Consider the following 13,388-nt stretch of genomic DNA (forward strand, 5'->3'; position numbering starts at 1 on the left):
GTGTGTGTGTACATGCGGGTTTGTGTGTGTGTATGTTTGTGTGCATGCGGGCGTGTACGTGTGAGTGTATGCGTGTATGTGTGAGTGTGCGCGTGTCTGTGAGTGTATGCCCTAGGAGGGGTGAGGAAGGGGACATTAACCTGATGGTCACCAACCTTTCCCATTGTGAAATGACCCCCATGACCTATTTCATACTGTACGCGCGTGCGCGTGTGTGTGTGTGTGCGCATGCTTTGACACGTCTGTAGAAGTGAAACTACTACTACAAGGATCTGCCACTACTACTCTTTCTACAACTGCAACTGCTGCCACGACATAACACACACCAATAAAATAATGAACACCCCCCCCCCCCCCCCCCGCCCCCTGCTCCCCTGCCAGCGGGCACTAGCCAGTCTGAGCTGCAGTCTGTCGGCCAACAAAGCTGTTCTGACCAGGAAGATACAGCAACTGAAGGGGAGCAGCCAACACGACAACACTGCCACTCTCAGATCCACGGGTAAATTCATGTCAGATGTACACTGTCGAGGGTTGTTATTGTTGTTACTGTTGTTGTTGTTCTTTCTCTTTTTCTTCTTCGTCTTGCTTCTATGCTTCTTCTCCTCTTCTTGTACCTCCTCCTCTTCCTCTTTTCCTCCTCTCCACTCCTCCTCTGGCATTCTTCTCCTCCTCCCCTTGTCTCCTTCCCGTGCCATTCTTCTCACCCTCCTCATTCCCCACCTTTCTCCTTCATCTTCACCAGTCCTCCCCAACCTGTGTTTGGAGGTTGTTATGTGTGTGTGAGGGGCGTCGTGTGTACGTGTGTGGAGCAGTGGAGCGGGATGGGTGGCTGTGGTGAATGGAAATGGGTGGGCAAGGCAAAGCAAGGCAAGGCGAGGCATTTTATTTCTTGTGCCCCCTGGGTGGGAGGGGAGGGGCATTAAAATGTCACATTCATACTTCATTTACACATACCACATACCACACAAAAGTGTGAGGTTACCTTTACACCACCTTGATAAGAAAAGTCCAGTTATATGCGTAGGACCTATAACGAGAGGACTGCTGCTGCTTCGCCTGTTAGCTTGCACCTTTGACTGCTGGATGGTCCTGGCATGTGTTCGAAGAGTTGTTGCTATTTTTCAGTGGTATCATTAACTCAGTCCAGATGTAGAGTGGTGACTGACATCCTGACACTTAAACTCTGTCCTATCTCTGTGAAGGGGGTTAGGGGGTGCACGGGAGGGGTAGTACCTCTAGAGGGGGGGCTTGTCACAGTCTTCCGGGAGTGGTTCGTCCTCTGTTGGTCCCCACCAGCACCCAGCTCTCACCTATGGGTCCTAGAAGCTGCTAGCATGCGGCAGCGCCCAACCCCCGGGTAACAGCTTTGACAGGTTGGCTAAAGTAGGTGAAGGTAGCCGACGGGTCTCAAACCTTCGGTGAGTTAGGGCTTATCTACCCAAGCATGTGAAGACTGGATCCGGCGGACTCTGCGGAAGAAACCTTCATGGTTCAATGGTGAGGAAGGCAGTTGCAGCAGAGCACTGTGGAGTGCTGAGGGCAGGATGAGGCACATAGGACATCCTGGTCATCCACTGCATCCGTTTCCATCTCCAGTCGTCTTGACCTCGTCTTGCCACTGGATACAGACGGTCTCGGACAAGAGAGTGAGGTCAACGGTGCGCAACTTCTCCTCACTATAAACAAAGTCATCACGCAAGTCATCAGTCATCCTTCATCCCATACCGTCATTTTCCCCAAGTCCTGTGGCGACAGGCGAGCGACGAAGCGACAGGTGTGGGTACACTGGCAGTCGTAGCCGCGGACCTGCACACAGACGGCTCAGGCCATAGGGTTGTTTTTCACTGACTGGAGCAGCGGTGGAGATCGGCAGCCCCTTTGAGCGACTGAGCAGCCCTCTTCAGGGCAGCACTGCTCACCTCCATGGCATGAGGAAGGGGCTAGAAAAGGTGCCCTAAACATTGCCTGCTCCACACCACCCTAGTCAGCATACCGCGGCTGACGGGGACCCTACTCAAGCGGTCAACACACAAAGGAAAGAAAGAAGAAAACAAGGAGCACCCCATTGACCATTGCCACATGGAACGTGTGTACGCTTCTGGACAGAGGCAACTTAGCCAGACCACAGAGATGCACAGCGCTCATTGCGAGTGAATTAGCCAGGTGCAACATCGACATCGCTGCCTTAAGTGAGACCAGACTGGCAGAAGAAGGCGAACTCTGTGAGCGAGGTGCAGGCTACACCTTCTTTTGGAGTGGTCGCGGACCTGAAGAGAGACATGAGGCTGGAGTTGGCTTTGCAGTGAAGACAACCCTCGTTGGCAAGCTGGCTGGCCCCCCGAAAGGAGTGAACGATCGCCTGATGACGATGAAACTCTCTATATGCAATGGGAAGAAGTTTACCACCATTGTCAGCGCCTACGCGCCCACCATGACCAACCTGGATGAGATCAAGGACAAGTTCTACGAGGACCTGAACGCTGTCATCACCACTGTTCCCAACGCAGACAAGCTCATCATTCTTGGTGACTTTGACGTGAGAGTTGGTTGTGACAGCACCTCCTGGGAAGGCGTGATTGGGAAGCATGGGGTTGGTAACTGTAACAGCAATGGCCAACTACTTCTCCAGACATGTGCCGAGCATGACCTTCTTATCACAAACACCATCTTCTGCCTCCCTACCCGTAACAGGACATCATGGATGCATCCTCGCTCTGGGCATTGGCATCTCATTGACTTTGTCATTGTCAGGAAGAGGGACAGGCAGGACGTACGAGTCACGAGGGCCATGTGCGGTGCCGAGTGCTGGACAGACCACCGCCTTATCGTCTCCAAGCTCAGCCTCCGCATCCAGCCCAAAAGACGGCCTCAGGGCATGAAAGCACTCAAACGCCTGAATGTCAACAAGCTGGAGCTAGGCAACATCAAGCAGAGCTTTGCTGACACCCTGGAGGAACGCCTTGAGTCCACCGTGCTGGACAGCCAGAATGTGGAGGCAGCATGGGGCGCACTGCATGAGACGGTGTACAACACTGCCGTGGAGTGCCTGGGGCCTTCTGTCAGGCAGCACAAAGACTGGTTTGATGAGAACTGCGCTGAGATCAAGCAGCTGCTAGAAGACAAACGCCAAGCCTACAGAGCCCACATTGAAGATCCTAAGTCACAGTCAAAGAAAGACATACTGAAGAGCGCACGCAGCACCATCCAGCTGAAGCTGCGGCAGATGTAGGATTCCTGGTTGAGCAACAAAGCTGATGCGATCCAGGGCTTTGCAGACAGGAACGACATGAAGAACTTCTATAACGGCCTTAAGAAGTCTACGGTCCCACCACCTCTGGATCTGCTCCACTCCTCAGTGCTGATAGTTCTACCCTGATCACTGACAAGGACGCTCATGAATCAATCTGTGAGTGCGCAGATGGCTGAATAGTCCAATCTGCGCACGAAATGTTCGCTGACAGGGCAGACAAAGACAGGCTTATCATTGTCAGGGAGCTTGTTTGCTCGTGACTTTCTGGCCTGCCTCTTCTGAACAGCTGCAGCAGTCCTGCTGGCCTCGCACAACTTGGCACCTTTGTGCACAGCAGCGCGCCATTTGTCACGGTCCACTGCAGATTCCTCCCAGGAGTCAGGGTTGATATCAAACGCTTTCAGAGAGACTATTAGAGTATCTTTGAAGTGCTTCTTCTGACCTTCAGTGGCAAACTTGTCGACGCTGAGTTGCATGTCAGCTTCAGATCCAGCGTTGAGGGCACAATCATCAGCAAACAAAAAGTCTCTGATGATGTCTGTCATGACCTTCGTTTTTGCTTGAAGCCTTCTGAGGTTAAACAGCTTGCCATCTGTTCGGTACTTTAGGCCGATTCCAACATCGCCATCTCTGAAGGCATCAGTAAGCATTGCAGAGAACATGAGGCTGAACAGTGTTGGAGCCAGGACGCAGCCTTGCTTGACACTATTTGTGACAGGAAAAGGAGCAGATGTTTCGCCATTGTCCTGGACTCGAGCCTGCATGCCTTCATGGAATTGGCTGACCAAGGAAATAAATTTCCGAGGGCATCCGTACTTGGCCATGATCTTCCACAGTACCTCTCTACTCACGGTGTTGAAGGCTTTAGTGAGGTCGACATAGGTGGAGAACAGATCAGCATTTTGCTCCTGACATTTCTCTTGCAGCTGCCTTGCAGCAAACACCATGTCGGTGGTTCCGCGCTCTTTCTGGAATCCACATTGGCTCTCAGGCAAATGACCTTGGTCAAGGTGTGCTGTGAGGCGGTTTAGTAGGATCCTGGCAAGTATCTTGCCTGCGATGGAGAGCAAGGAAATGCCCCGACGGTTATCACAGGCTTGCCGGTTCCCCTTTCACTTGTACAAGTGAATGATAGATGCATCTTTGAAATCCTGGGGGATCGTCTCTTCCTTCCACATGAGTGAGTACAGCTGATGGAGCTTCTCAGTCAGCACAGTGCCTCCATCCTTGTAGACCTCTGCTGGTATGGAGTCTGAGCCAGGTGCTTTGCCACTGGATAGCAGACGGATTGCTTTCTGGGTCTCAAGAAGTGTTGGCGGATTGTCCAGTGCTTCATTGATGGGGACTTGTGGGAGACGGTCTATGGCTTCATCATTTATGGAGGAAGGGCGATTTAAGACACTGTTGAAGTGCTCTGCCCAGCGTTTGAGAATTTTCTCCTTCTCGGTGATCAAGGTATTCCCATCTGCACTGAGGAGGGGGGATGATCCTGAGGATGTGGGGCCGTAGACTTCTTTTAAGGCATCATAGAACCTCTTCATATCATGCTTGTCAGCATATCCCTGGATCTCATCAGCTTTGTCACTCAGCCACTTATCCTGCATCTGACGTAACTTTTGCTGAACAGTCCTGCGGATGGTATTGTACGCATCCTTTTTTGATGTGGACTTTGGGTTGCTCAGGTAGGCTTGATGCAGACGGCGTTTCTCATCCAGAAGCTGCTTGATTTCATCACAGTTTTCATCAAACCAGTCTTTGTGCTTTCTGGTCATGGGTCCCAGGGTCTCTGAAGCTGTACTATAGATCAGCTCACGCAGGGTCCTCCAGTCAGACTCCACATTCTGGTTGTCCATAGAGGCGGATTCCAGACGATCATCCAGCAGCTCCACAAAGGTCTGTTTGATGGTGATGTTTTTCAGCTTAGCGATGTTGAGCTGTTTTGAAGCCTTCTGGCCTTGGGGGCGTCTCTTGGGCTGGATTCGAATATTCAGTTTCGAGACTACAAGGCGATGGTCTGTCCAACATTCGGCGCCGCACATGGTCTTTGTCACACGTACATCTTGCCTATCCCTTTTCCTGAGAGATGGGCTGAACACTTTGACAGCGTACTGAACCGCCCCTCCACCATCAATGATGAAGCCATCGACCGACTCCCCCAGGTGCCAGTCAGTGAGTCGTTGAATGCCATTCCAACTTTGGAGGAGACCCAGAAAGCTATCCGTCTGCTATCTAATGGCAAAGCCCCTGGCTCAGACTCCATTCCAGCTGAGGTCTACAAAGAAGGTGGTGTGGCGCTGACTGAGAAGCTTCATCAGCTGTTCCAGCTCATCTGGCAGCATGAGGCAGTTCCACAGGACTTCAAAGACACTTCCATCATACACCTGTACAAGCGCAAAGGAAATCGTCAGGCCTGTGACAACCAAAGTGGAATATCCCTGCTGTCCGTCGCAGGCAAGACTCTGGCCAGAGTGCTACTCAACCGTCTCATAATGCACCTTGAGCAAGGTCTTCTACCAGAGAGCCAGTGTGGCTTCCGGAAAGAACGCGGGACTATCGACATGGTGTTTGCTGCCAGGCAGCTCCAGGAGAAGTGTCAGGAACAGAACGCTGACCTTTACTCCACGTATGTCGATGTGACCAAGGCCTTCGATACTGTTAGCAGAGATGGCCTTTGGAGAATCATGGCGAAGTACGGGTGTCCCAGAAAGTTCATCACCATCATACGGCAACTACACAATGGGATGCTGGCCCGAGTCCAAGACAACGGAGAGACTTCAGAACCATTCCCTGTCTCCAACGGAGTCAAGCAAGGGTGTGTTCTTGCCCCCACCCTGTTCAGTCTCATATTTTCAGCCATGCTGACAGGTGCCTTCAGAGACGCTGACGTAGGCATTGGCATCAGGTACCGCACAGATGGCTCACTCTTCAACCTCAGGAGGCTTCAAGCAAAAACCAAGGTGAGGGCAGACACCGTCAACGACTTCCTGTTTGCTGATGACTGCGCTCTCAACGCTGCCTCCAAAGCTGACATGCAACACAGTGTCGACAAGTTCTCTGCTGCCTGTGACAACTTTGGCCTCACAATCAGCACAAAGAAGACTGAGGTAATGCACCAACCAGCTCCAGGAAAGCCTTACGTTGAACCAAACATCTTCATCAACGGGCAACGACTGAACGCGGTGGACAAGTTCACATACCTGGGCAGTACACTCTCTCGCACAATTGTCATCGACGACGAGGTGAATGCCAGACTCGCCAAAGCCAGCGCTGCCGAATAAGAACGTTTGGAACAGGAGAGGCTTCACCCTGGAGACGAAGCTCAAAGTATACAAGGCCATAGTTCTCACCACACTGCTCTATGGATGTGAATCATGGACAGTCTACAAACACCACGCCAAAAAGCTGAACCACTTCCACACCACCAGCCTCAGAAAACTTCTCGGCATAAAGTGGCAAGAGAAGATCCCTGACACAGAGGTGCTCACTCATGCAAACTTGCCCAGCATCTACACCATCTTGATGCAGGCCCAGCTGCGCTGGGCAGGCCATGTAGTTCGCATGCCAGACCACCGGCTCCCCAAGAAACTGCTGTACGGCGAACTCCAACATGGCAAGTGCTCCCATGGAGGCCAAAAGAAGCGCTTCAAAGACACTCTGAAAGCTTTTCTGAAGGCCTTCAACATCAGCCACGGCACATGGGAGCTGAATGCAATGGACAGACCAAAGTGGCGTTCAGCTGTCCACAAAGGCACCAAATCCTGTGAGGCCAACAGAATCGCTGCAGCAGAGCAACACAGACAGGCCAGGAAAAGCAGTGCCAGCAAGTCCCTGACAGCCGCCACCATCCCCTGTCCACACTGCATCAGAACCTTCCGGGCGCGGATTGGCCTGATCAGTCATCTGTGCACCCACAGAGCCCAACCCACCCACCCCCAGGATGACTAGATGGTCCTCGTTGATCCCGATGGACGAACCACATCTCTGTAAGCAGTCAGTCCTTCACTGAGGAGCATACTGGCCAGCAGCACTCAGGGGGTCCAATCTTGTTGTTCAGTGCCTGGGTCTTGGTTTTGTGAAGGTTTCCTTGTTGAAGGGGTTGTTCAGCCAGTGCCTGGGTCTTGGTTTTGTGAAGGTTTCCTTGTTGAAGGGGTTGTTCAGTGCCTGGGTCTTGGTTTTGTGAAGGTTTCCTTGTTGAGGGGGTTGTTCAGTGCCTGGGTCTTGGTTTTGTGAAGGTTTCCTTGTTGAAGGGGTTGTTCAGTGCCTGGGTCTTGGTTTTATGAAGGTTTCCTTGTTGAGGGGGTTGTTCAGTGCCTGGGTCTTGGTTTTGTGAAGGTTTCCTTGTTGAAGGGGTTGTTCAGCCAGTGCCTGGGTCTTGGTTTTATGCAGGTTTCCTTGTTGAAGGGGTTGTTCAGTGTCTGGGTCTTGGTTTTGTGAAGGTTTCCTTGTTGAAGGGGTTGTTCAGCCAGTGCCTGGGTCTTGGTTTTATGAAGGTTTCCTTGTTGAAGGGGTTGTTCAGTGCCTGGGTATTGGTTTTATGGTTTCCTTGTTGAAGGGATTGTCTGGTCTCCATTTGGATACATCGTTACAGATTAATACTGTTCTGAGAAGACTTTTATCCCTTCTCCCCACCCCCAACCCCCTCTCTGTTCTCTGTCCCCATCTCTCTCCTTTTCTTTCAGTAACACTCTCACCCCAGTTGCACCAGCCACACAGCAAAACAAAAGAGATTTATATTGAGTCTACCATAATATTTCTTTTCTGTTTCAGTGAGTGGGGATGGGGGAGGAGAAGAGAAGGAAGGAGGGGGAGGGGAGCAGGAGAAGGAACGACGATGGCGCCAGCAGACGATAGAGGGGACGATCGTGAAGGGTGGAGGAGGGGGAGTGGGGATGGGGGACGTGGTGGGACTGGTCCAGGCCAAGCAGGCCCTTCAGGAGGCCCTTGTCATGCCGCTCGTCTTCCCCCACCTCTTTCTAGGTCAGTGTCTGTGCGGGTGGAGGGTCATTCATTTATTATTTATTCACTCACTCACTCACTCACTTACTTACATGGAAGATGTCTAAAATTTCATGTGGAAGATTTCTTCTTCTTCTTCTGCGTTCATGGGCTGCAACTCTCACGTTCACTTGTATGTACACGGGTGGGCTTTTACGTGTATGACCGTTTTTACCCCTCCATCTATGTAGCCATGCTCTGCTTTCAGGGGTGTGAATGCTGGGTATGTCCTTGTTTCCATAACCCACCGAACGCTGACATGGATTACAGGATCTTTAACATGTGTATTTGATCTTCTGCTTGTGTATACACACAAAGGGGGTTCAGGCACTTGCAGGTCTGCACGTATGTTGACCTGGGAGATTGTAAAAATCTCCACCCTTTACCCACCAGGCGCCGTCACTGAGATTCAAACCCAGGACCCTCAGATTGAAAGTCCAATGCTTTAACCACTCAGCTATTGCGCCCATCATGGAAGATATCTAAAACTATGTGGAAGATTTCTGAAATTGATGTCTAAAATTGCACATGGAAGATGTCTGAAATTCTGTGTGGAAGATGTCTGAAACTGTACATGGAGGATGTCTAAAACTGCATTGTATTATATTGTATGTATTGTATTACTTTTTGTCACAACAAATTTCTCTTTGTGAATTTCGGATCGCTCTTCCTGGAGAGTGTGTCGTTGCAATGAGAGTGCCACCCATTTTTGACTCACTTGTGTAAACAAGGTGAGTCTATGTTTTAACCTGGTGTTCAGTTGTCTGTGTGTGTGTGTGTGTGTGTGGTAAACTCTAACATTGCCATTTTCTCTGCAAATTCTATGTCAGTTGACACCAACGCAAAGGAAGCCATTTTGTTTCAAGTAGTTGACCTGCTCGTTCAATCCTATATTCAATCGACAGTACACGATAACATGTGATGGAAAGTTGGAGAAGGAGACCGTTAAATATTTATTCAGAGAAAGATTTGTGAACGCCTCATCACTTACTGGATTATGCCCCAAACTGCCATAAAAATATCAACAAAATCAGTCAGAATTCACAGTTAAAAATAGTAAACCATGAGAGTTAATACCCTTGATGAAACATAAAAATTTCCAGTCTTGACTTTTCTCAAAATTAAGTCCTTCTTCTTCTTCTTCTTCTGCGTTCGATGTTTTGGCTGCGTCAGACGGTCACCCCTGTCGCCACGATGTAACCCACGGTCTTCTCCAGGTTGTGGCGGTCTCCTCAAAGCTGCGCCTGTAGCTCTGTGCCCCCTGGCCAGGTTTGACGCCGTAGAGCTTCATGGGTTGGGCAGTGTTGGAGGATGTGTTCAGGGGTCTGGGGTCCAGTGCCACATGGACACTCATCAGTGTGGGCGATCTTCATACGGTGAAGGTGACTCAGTAGTCGGCAGTGGCCAGTTCTCAGTCTGAAGAGGACTGTCTGCTGGTGTCTCTGGAGCTGGTGGATTGGATCGACACCACTGTTTGCACCCAGCCTTCTCTTCCACTGGTTCTGGTATCGGTTGTGGATGATGGTCCTGGCCTCTCTGTAGGTCACGGGGTGGCTGAACTGCTTCATTTTGCTGCCTGCCTTGGAGAGAGCATCGGCCTTTTCGTTCCCCGTGACCCCACAGTGAGAAGGAACCCACTGAACAGTGACAGTCGACCGTTTTGAAAGGTCATGAAGGGCTGCTTTGATGTTTGTCAGCTGCTGTTCGTTTCTGGTTGAAATTAAGTCCTTTTCACTTCATACGACATTTAGAAGTACTTGTACTTGGCTCTACATGTTATTAGTTTGACAGAATACTCAGTTTTCATATCAACTGTAAAACTAGAATGAACATAAAAGAGAAATTGAATCGACCTTGTACATTCCCGGCGGGTGTGACTAAACTTGTACATCTATCTGGATCCAGAGAAAACGGCTCAATGGTGCAGTGTGATTGCTGGGATAGCCACGTCTCCTTTACTGCGGACTTACAATTCTTAATTGCCCTTAAAGATTTTTTGAATGCCCAAGATACACCAGAATAATATGATTTAAACAGCGTTCTCACTGCGAATACCGCAATTGATTTATCGCCCTTAAAAAAGCATGTTTAAATGTTAAATTTTTTAACATCAGTTAAGGAGTCACGATAATGTATTGAGTAAGACAGTTTCTTCTCACCGGAACACGCGGGGATCAAATCTGCCTTCAGGGCTGTTTTTTTCTTCTTTTTTTTTCTTTTTTTTTTCTTTTTTTTTTTTTAACCCAAAGCTTTATAATAAGAAATACAGAACACATTTTAATGATTAGATTTTTTTTTTTTTTTAAAGTGTATCACAAGTGAGTCTTGAAGGCCCTGCCTCTCTTGTTTTGTATATTTTTCTGCCTGTAAATGTGTTATTTTGTTTACCTGTCAAAGTGGATTTTTCTATAGAATTTTGCCAGGGATAACCCATTTGTTGCCGTGAGTTTTTTTACATTCACTAAGTACATGCTGCACACGGGACCTCGGTTAATCATCTCATCCGAATGACTAGCGTCCAGACCACCACTCAAGATCTGGTGGAGAGAGAGAAAATACTGGAGAGTGTGGGAATCGAACGAGCGCGCTCAGTTTCTCTCGCTTTCTTGGCGGACGTGTAATTACTTGGTACAAGGCCAACACTCAGCAAGTGGAAAGTGTCTAAAATCTTAAGGGGAAGTATCTAAATATGTACGCAGATGTCTGAATATGTATAAAACTGAATGGAAAATGTCTGTAGACGTAGAAAAATGTATGTGGAATATGTCTAAAATTGTAAGCGGCAAAATCCTTAAATTGTGTGTGGAAGATATATAGATAATCCAAATCTGTACGAGGAAGATATGCCAAGATGTCAAAAATCGGAAGTTGAAGATGCCTAGAGGTGTGCGGTGGAAGACCCCCTAAACTCTTTGTGCAAGGCGGCAAATACCGAGCATGGAAGATGGACTGACGTTGTTGACGTGCAGGTGGCCGACAGCCGTGGAAGCGCATCTTGCTGTACGGGCCTCCAGGCACGGGCAAGTCACGGTTAGCACGAGCCATCAGTTCCCAGGTCCTGTGCACCTTCTACTCAGTCTCCAGTGCCGACCTCGTGTCCAGCTGGGTGGGCGAGAGTGAGAAGTAGGTGGTGTGTGTATGTGTGTGTGTGTGTGTGTGTGTGCGCGCACGCGCGCTTGTGTGTGTATGTGTGTGTGTGTGTGCACGCACGCTTGTGTGTGTGTGTGTGTTTGTCAGTATGTGTGTGTGTGTGTGCGAATCGTGTACGTGTGGCGGATGGAGTGGGGCAGGCAGGCGTTTGTGTGCGCATGCACTTAGAATACAAGGCCATTTTATACATAAACATTGTTTGCGAAGGTTATTTGTGTTTGCCAGCGCTCATGTGCGTACCTTCTGTTTAAGTATAAATTATGCAGGTGTGTCGTGGGTCTGCTTTCCCGAGCTTACTCACACAGACACACACACACACACGCACACACATGTACATACTACACACCTTTACACACGTGCACCTTCGTGTTATAAATATATGGCCGTGTGGGTTTCAGATTGATCAAAGAGTTGTTCACTCACGCTACAAACCAGCTTGGAAGATCTGTAAGTCGTCAATTACATATGTTTGTCAGTGTGTTCAAACATACACGCGCGCGCTCACGCACACCAACCACACGCCAACGCCTTGACATCCACGATTGTAGATTTGTACATAGGCCTATGCGTTTTAAGGTCAGATTTGAACTGAAATTTTGTTTTCAGCATGACGGATTTGGTAGGAGAGTTTGTTCTAGGCTGCAGAAGCAACGTTTGAACAGGCACGCAGTGCTTGAAGATAACTTGTTTAATTAACAGGAAAACAAACCCAGCAAGTGCCCACTCTGTTTTCACTCCCTCCGTTAGGATGCCGAGGGCTCTCTCAGTGTATCTCAACCATCGGGAAAATTATGTGCTGGAAATTTCCTTTTTTCTATCACTCTCTTTATATCTGACTTTCCCTTTTCTTTCTGTTGTCTCTTCCATCTGTTTTTTGCCATACCAACAAGTCAGTTCTTGAATATTTTTTGTCCTTTTCTGGACCATATGATTTTGGAATTCTTTCTTTGTTGTATTCTTTTTTGTGCATGTGATGTGTGAGATGCCTGTTGGCAACTTCTGGTTTTGTATACCTGTTATAGATAAGGGGGATGATCATGTCCATGCCCAGGTTGTTTTTTTAATCCTCTGATGAGAAATTGACAGTTAAATGTCAGTTGCATGCCGAAGCTGTATGTACGATAATGTGACTGTACCTCATTTTCTTTTCCAGATTTTTGTACTCTTGTGTAAACCGGTGTTCGGTTGTCTCTGTGTGTGTGTGTGTGTGTGTGTGTGCGTGTGTGTGTCTGTGGTAAACTTAACATTGCCATTTTCTCTGCAAATACTTTGTCATTTGTCACCAAATTTGGCATAAAAATTGGAAAAATTCAGTTCTTTTCAGTCATCTTGTTTAAAACAATATTGCACCTCTGGGATGGGCACAAAAAAATAAAAAAGAAGCCATATTATATGCAAACTGAAATTACTGTTATATATATATTTTTTAATTCTCTAAACTTGGCACTTTGATCTGATATTCTGACACAGCATCAAAAGCAGTCATTTTATCATTTTTTTGTTCAAACCGGAACTTCTTTTGCTAAGCATGGAAGTTATATTTCTGGTGCATGTCGTTGGTGCAGCCAGTAAGAAAGGGAAATTAATCTGTAACTAATGCTAGGGGGTTAATTTGCTTTAAACTGATCTTTCTCATCTTAAACATTACATTTTGAAATTATACTCAATATATAAAAAACTTGTGTGTTTTTACTCTCAGTGTACAGGGCGTTCACAATGTTCATTCGCCCAAGTGGTCTTTTCAGAAAATACTAAAATCAATACTACGAGTGGACTTTATAGATCTATTGGCTGATCCCTGAAGGTCATGGGCAAAAAATCAATTGCGTACGCATATTTATACATATTCAAAGCGTGTGCTCATATTCCTCACGAACGTGAGGGACGCCATTTTGTTTCAAGTAGTTGACCTGCCCGTTCAATCCTATATTCAATCAACAATACACGATAACATGTGATGGAAAGTTGGAGAAGGAGACCGTTAAATATTTAT

The 13,388-nt window shown here is 48.2% G+C and overlaps 1 protein-coding gene across 3 annotated transcripts in view; it reads left to right on the plus strand.

The window, feature by feature from the left end:
- The window catches only part of LOC143275353 (uncharacterized), a 49,697-nt gene that overhangs the window by 5,155 nt on the left and 31,154 nt on the right, over positions 1-13,388 (plus strand). For all 3 annotated transcript variants that reach the window (XR_013053423.1, XM_076579403.1, XM_076579401.1), the window contains exons 4-7: positions 382-499; positions 8,018-8,227; positions 11,215-11,368; positions 11,794-11,842. Coding sequence is in view for 2 of the 3 variants with exons in the window: in XM_076579403.1 (XP_076435518.1) it covers positions 382-499; positions 8,018-8,227; positions 11,215-11,368; positions 11,794-11,842 (531 nt within the window). In the remaining variant the exon portion in view is untranslated. The remainder of the gene's footprint in view (positions 1-381; positions 500-8,017; positions 8,228-11,214; positions 11,369-11,793; positions 11,843-13,388) is intronic.

The sequence above is a fragment of the Babylonia areolata genome, chromosome 30 (assembly GCF_041734735.1).
Source record: "Babylonia areolata isolate BAREFJ2019XMU chromosome 30, ASM4173473v1, whole genome shotgun sequence".
Taxonomy (NCBI): domain Eukaryota; kingdom Metazoa; phylum Mollusca; class Gastropoda; order Neogastropoda; family Buccinidae; genus Babylonia; species Babylonia areolata.